Source organism: Notothenia coriiceps, unplaced genomic scaffold (genome assembly GCF_000735185.1).
Source record: "Notothenia coriiceps isolate Sejong01 unplaced genomic scaffold, NC01 NC01_scaffold00026486, whole genome shotgun sequence".
NCBI classification, from domain to species: domain Eukaryota; kingdom Metazoa; phylum Chordata; class Actinopteri; order Perciformes; family Nototheniidae; genus Notothenia; species Notothenia coriiceps.
In genome coordinates, this window is record NW_011359187.1 from 5,605 (window position 1) to 11,638 (window position 6,034).

Genomic DNA, 6,034 nt, shown 5'->3' on the forward strand with positions numbered 1-6,034 from the left:
CCTTTAGCTTAGCGGTGGTGACGTGAATTCATGTGACCGTGCTGTAGTTCCTTCATAGCCCAACATTAGCCTCCTTTAACTTATCATTGAAGACTTATTATATTATTTAATACTTAAACATTTATGTTCTTGCTGTTTGTATTGTTTATAGAAAATGTATTCTTAGTTACTGTTGTTATTAAAGTAGTTTCTATGCTTTAATTTTGAAGGCATGTTTGGGCACCTGGTGTAATTGTATTTATTGGACACAGGTGGACGAGTAGAGCACCAGGAGGAACATGTTTTTTTACCAGCGTGATTCAAGCCACAAGAAAGCCGTAGGAAAGACTAAAGGAAAGAAACATGGGAAACCTGTTCTTAGTATTTGACATTTGATGGAATAAAATGCACAAACAGAGATTCTTGTACTTGAACTTGGATCATTGCCCTGCGTCAGATTCACTGACTGGTGCCTCAGCATCCGTGTAATTTTAAGTTATTATCTGTTTTATTTCTATATGATTTTGGCCGCTACAATAGCTATATGCTCCTTTTGACCCCACCTGTCCCTGTGTCCTGCCCCCTGCAGCTGAAGGCCCCGGTCTACCTGAACAGCTTTGTGTCCATCGCCCTGCTGCCTCGACACGGTGCCTCCATCTCTGAGGGCAGCATGTGCCGGGTGTCGGGGTGGGGGTACACCAGCCCCAGCGGGGGGCAGATCCCCTCCACGCTGCGCACCGTCAGGCTGCCCATCGTCTCCTCACTGACCTGCAACAGCAGCCAGTCGTTCAACGGCAGGATCACGGAGAACATGCTCTGTGCCGGGTTCAGCATCGGGGGGAAGGACGCCTGCCAGGTGAGGGGTCATCTGAGGGTACCTGAGGTCACCTGAGGTTGACATAATTTCAAAATAAAACCGGAAACTAAACACACAAAACCAAGAAGGTGACCCTCTGTTTCAGGGGGACTCCGGGGGTCCTCTGGTCTGCGAGGGCCGGATCTACGGCCTGGTGTCCTGGGGCTACGGCTGTGCGGACGCTCAGTACCCCGGAGTCTACACGGCCGTGTCCAAGTTCCGCCGCTGGATAGACAACACCATCTTCAGCTACTACAGCCGCTGCACCAGCGAGTAGACACAGCCGCTGCACCAGCGAGTAGACACAGCCCACTGACATCTAGATCTCCCATTGTACTGTTCTTAGGCATATATTATGAGTCTCAGATATATAAATATAAATAAGGACATGTCTCTGAAGTGTCCTGCTCCAAACCACAAACAGATCCTTCTCCCCCCACCCCTCTCTTCCAGCTGTTACTAAGGACATGTCTCTGAAGTGTCCTGCTCCAAACCCCAAACAGATCCTTGTAGCCCCCCCCCTCTCTTCCAGCTGTTCCTAAAGAGCTGACTCTGGGTCAGTAGCTTCAGAGAGAGAGTAGATCTCATCAGGAGAACTCTCCCAGCAGAAACTCAGCTAAATGCTGCCGTGATGAAACTCCACATCATGTTCCAAACCACATCAAGGATCCTCTCTGAAACAGGATGGAGCTCAAACTCTCTCTCTCTCTCAGGTTTACCACAAGGTGACTTCCTTTTGATTTCCTGCTTCTTCACACAGACTCTCTCCAGTACAGGTTAGCTCTGAGTGTTAGCATGCTAATGTAAACACAGAGCATATTACTTCAGAACACGTCTCATTGTTTCTGACAGCAACGTTTCTGATTGGCCCGTGGGTTTAAAGCCCGCCCACATGTTAGTAATGTGGTCATGACGCAGCAAATCTGGATCAGCTCCGTTGTTCCCCCGTTTTTAGAGATGTGGGTACGGAGGAAAAGAGAGAGGGGTTTCTCCCGACACACCGGGGACACATATTTATGTAGAAAAGACATCAAAAAGTGCATTTTGCATGATAGGAGACCTTTCATGTCCAAAATGGTAAAAAGTCAAATCTGTCAAATATGTATTTTTGTTTCCTGTGTTTGTCCAGGACTCCTGGGTCTGCCTGGAGGTCCTGGAGTTAAGGGCCAGAGAGGACAGGATGGGGCTCCTGGTGTCCCCGGCCCTCAGGGGCCCACGTCTACCCGCTGTGAGGCAGGAACACCTGGGCCAGTGGGCCTCTTTGGCCCTCAGGGACCCATAGGACCCCCAGGTAAACTCTGCATACTGAATATGGGGCATTACATTACATTTCATTTGGCAGACGCTTTTATCCAAAATCGACTTACAATAAGTGCATTCAACCAGGAGGGCACAGAGTAACAAGAGTCATGGAGGTACATTAGTTTGAACTAAGCCAATCCATTCGAAGCGCTAGTACATTATTCCGATCTGTATAGAGCTTTCATTGGCCGAGGTGCAGTCGCATGCAGTGTCCTTAGACATCGACGCTCACTGATTGATTTGTAGCTGACTTCCTGTCCATTAACCAATGACAACATTTGACTACAGTATGAGGGACTGTACACAGAGGATTGTGGGGTTGAATGTGTGTTCAATAAAACCTCTTGAAAATGGTGTTGGAATAAGAACATTTGTAAATTGTCTTGTGAACATTTTCTGGGAATAGCTGTGTATTCTGTTCGCTGCGAGTTGGATTATCATAAAATGATTCATTAATTGGTTCGGGCACCTAGTTAGGATGCCACCTAGTTAGGATGCCACCTAGTTAGGATGCCACCTGGGCGCCTCCCTAGGGAGGTGTTCCAGGCACGTCCAGCTGGGAGGACGTGGGACCCCCCAGTCAGAGCTGGTTGATGAGGGGAAAGGAACGTTTGGGGCTCTCTGCTGGAACTGATACCCCCGAGACCCGAGCACGGATAAGCGGGAGAAGATGGATGGACATTAATTAATTCACTTGATTGAATTTGATTGATATAACATTAAAAGCCCGGGGGCCAAATGCGGCCCCAGCTAATTCTGAAAGTATAATGAAATATGTCCCACTAATGAAACTTGTCTTATATTGAACTTCTTAAGCATACATGTAACCATATATTACACGGTAGTATTCATGTGTTGATAAGCCCACTTTTAAAATAAATTCAGTCAATTACATTTGAAAAATGCTTCTAACAAATCTAACTTGATAAGAAAAAAGCCCAATCACTTCTTTGTATAACAAGCTTGAAATAGACCCTCCATATTTCCTCTTGTTATCATCAATCTGAAGCTTCTGTTTTAAGGAATGAGCTGCTGACAAGATCAATGAAACCCTCTGGAGAGCAGGGAGCTGTTTGTTTCTTACAGCATGTTAAAGTATCAAGAATCACTCACCTACATTTGATTCATTTTAAAACGTAACTTATGAGGCGATAAACCTCTAGTGAGCGGCCCAGCCCTTCGTATGTTTTTCTGTATGTGGCCCTCGGGGAAAACTGTTTGGCCCCCCCTGACCTAATGTGATGTATTTCTGTATTCAGGGTTTCTGGGGGAGAAAGGAGAGTTCGGGGAGGTTGGCCCCCCAGGTTTGGGCCCTCAGGGTGCTAAAGGGAAATCAGGAAGTCCAGGTCTCCCAGGTTACCCGGGACCTCAGGGACCCTCTGGCCTCAGTGGAGTCTCCGGCTTCCCGGGGCCAGATGGAGAGAAAGGTAAGGCCCCGCCCCCTAAGACACACCTGTGTTTAAAAAAAAAAAGTTTTTATAATTTCGTTTTTGGGAGAAGGGGTGGTGTCCTGGTCACTAGACGCCTTCAACAGACATGTTCAACTCGGTTTCTTTCCTTTATATTCGTGTTACTCACAGTTGAAGAGTTGCTTTGCCTCCGATGGTTTGGATGATATTGTGCAATGCTCAAAATAAAATGACAAACTTTTACACATGCAACAAAGAAAAGAGGCTTTTACCAAAGTCAAGACAAAGAGGCAAAACTCAAATAAAATAACAAACAACTTTCTTGCTTTCTTTCGATGTATAACTTGATAACTTTAACAGTATCTTAACGCTTAAAAACTGTGCCTTGATGGCGTCTTTCTGACATGTTGACCATCTCTGTCACTTTAGAGGAGGCACTGTGGGTATTGTAGTCTTTTATACTCTGTTGACTACAGACGCCATGATTAGGTGGCCTTTTTTATAAAAACTAAATACTGGCTCTAACAGGTGGGAGTGTAAACTTCTTCCCGCCCCTTTTCAGATGTGTAATTAGATCAACTGTTTATATCTCATTTGTAAGTCAATAATATTTTAGTTTATCAATTTGATACTGCTTAAGTTTGTACGGTATCATAATTCTCTTGTTTCATTTCACGATTATTATTATTTTTTGTATTATTGTTTTACACCTTCAAAATAAATCAAATCAAATAAATGTTTCCTGGCGACAGCTTCACAGAAATCCTCGCGCTGTGTTTCAGGTGTGATTGGACCCCGGGGCCAGGAAGGAGAGCTGGGGGCCCCTGGACAGACCGGGGCCCTCGGACACCCAGGGATGAAGGGAGAGAGAGGGTTAAACGGAGTAGACGGCGGTTTAGGATGCGAGGGAACCAAAGGAGAGATAGGTATATATATCTTTATTTAAGTCTCATTGAGAGTAAACATCTCTTTTTCAAGAGTTAAACCTTGTTTTATATATTTTATTCAACAAGATACATTTGAATTTGATTGTATTTTCTCCTCATAGCATTGTAAAGCACCTTGAGACAACGTTGTTTTTTTTAAGTGTGTGGTGGAAATGTATCGAGACAAACTAACAAATAATAATAAAATGGAGAGGAAACCTTTCGTTATACTGAAATGAAGATTTGTGGAATGAGACGGTCTTTTATGGAGTTTATTCTTTGAAGAAGGCAAATCGTTGCAGTGTCAAGCAGTCAAAGGAGAGAAAGGTATATATCCTTTATTTAAGTCTCATTGAGAGTGAACATCTCTTTTTCCAGAGCGACCTGGCCAAGAGGGCAGAACACAGTTACAACAAATGAACACAAAACAACACAGGCAGACGAATACAGCTGTAACACAAATGAAATGGCACATTAACACACAGTACCATGGAACCAGAGTGGGTCAAAGGTCAGCTGTTGCTTATGAAACTGATCATGCTGTCAAAGGTTAACCAACGTGTCCCCTGCAGGCTGTAAAGGGTTCCCGGGGCCTAAAGGAGAGACACACGGTGTCCCTATCAAAGGGCAGCGAGGAGAAGAAGGAGCGCCAGGATACCCCGGCTTCCCTGGACCACGAGGTAAAAGAAAACTTCCTCTACTTACTGACTGAGAGAGAACGAACTAACTCTACAGACTGAGAGAGAACAAACTAACTCTACTGACTGAGAGAGAACAAACTAACTCTACAGACTGAGAGAGAACAAACTAACTCTACTGACTGAGAGAGAACAAACTAACTCTACTGACTGAGAGAGAACGAACTAACTCTACAGACTGAGAGAGAACAAACTAACTCTACTGACTGAGAGAGAACAAACTAACTCTACAGACTGAGAGAGAGAACAAACTAACTCTACAGACTGAGAGAGAACAAACTAACTCTACAGACTGAGAGAGAACAAACTAACTCTACAGACTGAGAGAGAGAACAAACTAACTCTACAGACTGAGAGAGAACAAACTAACTCTACTGACTGAGAGAGAGAACAAACTAACTCTACAGACTGAGAGAGAACAAACTAACTCTACTGACTGAGAGAGAACAAACTAACTCTACAGACTGAGAGAGAACAAACTAACTCTACTGACTGAGAGAGAACAAACTAACTCTACAGACTGAGAGAGAACAAACTAACTCTACAGACTGAGAGAGAACAAACTAACTCTACTGACTGAGAGAGAGAACAAACTAACTCTACAGACTGAGAGAGAGAACAAACTAACTCTACTGACTGAGAGAGAACAAACTAACTCTACAGACTGAGAGAGAGAACAAACTAACTCTACTGACTGAGAGAGAACAAACTAACTCTACAGACTGAGAGAGAACAAACTAACTCTACTGACTGAGAGAGAACAAACTAACTCTACAGACTGAGAGAGAGAACAAACTAACTCTACAGACTGAGAGAGAACAAACTAACTCTACAGACTGAGAGAGAGAACAAACTAACTCTACT

At 44.2% G+C, this 6,034-nt stretch overlaps 1 protein-coding gene across 1 annotated transcript in view; it reads left to right on the plus strand.

Annotated features, from left to right (window-relative positions):
- Nucleotides 1-1,112, plus strand: part of LOC104957194 (collagen alpha-4(IV) chain-like) — a gene marked incomplete at its 5' end in the record, with an annotated part of 6,161 nt that extends 5,049 nt beyond the window's left edge. Inside the window, 2 exons of the mRNA XM_010784803.1 lie at nucleotides 569-835; nucleotides 942-1,112. Of these exons, the coding sequence (XP_010783105.1) occupies nucleotides 569-835; nucleotides 942-1,112 (438 nt within the window). The remainder of the gene's footprint in view (nucleotides 1-568; nucleotides 836-941) is intronic.
- Nucleotides 1,113-6,034: the final 4,922 nt, after the last annotated feature.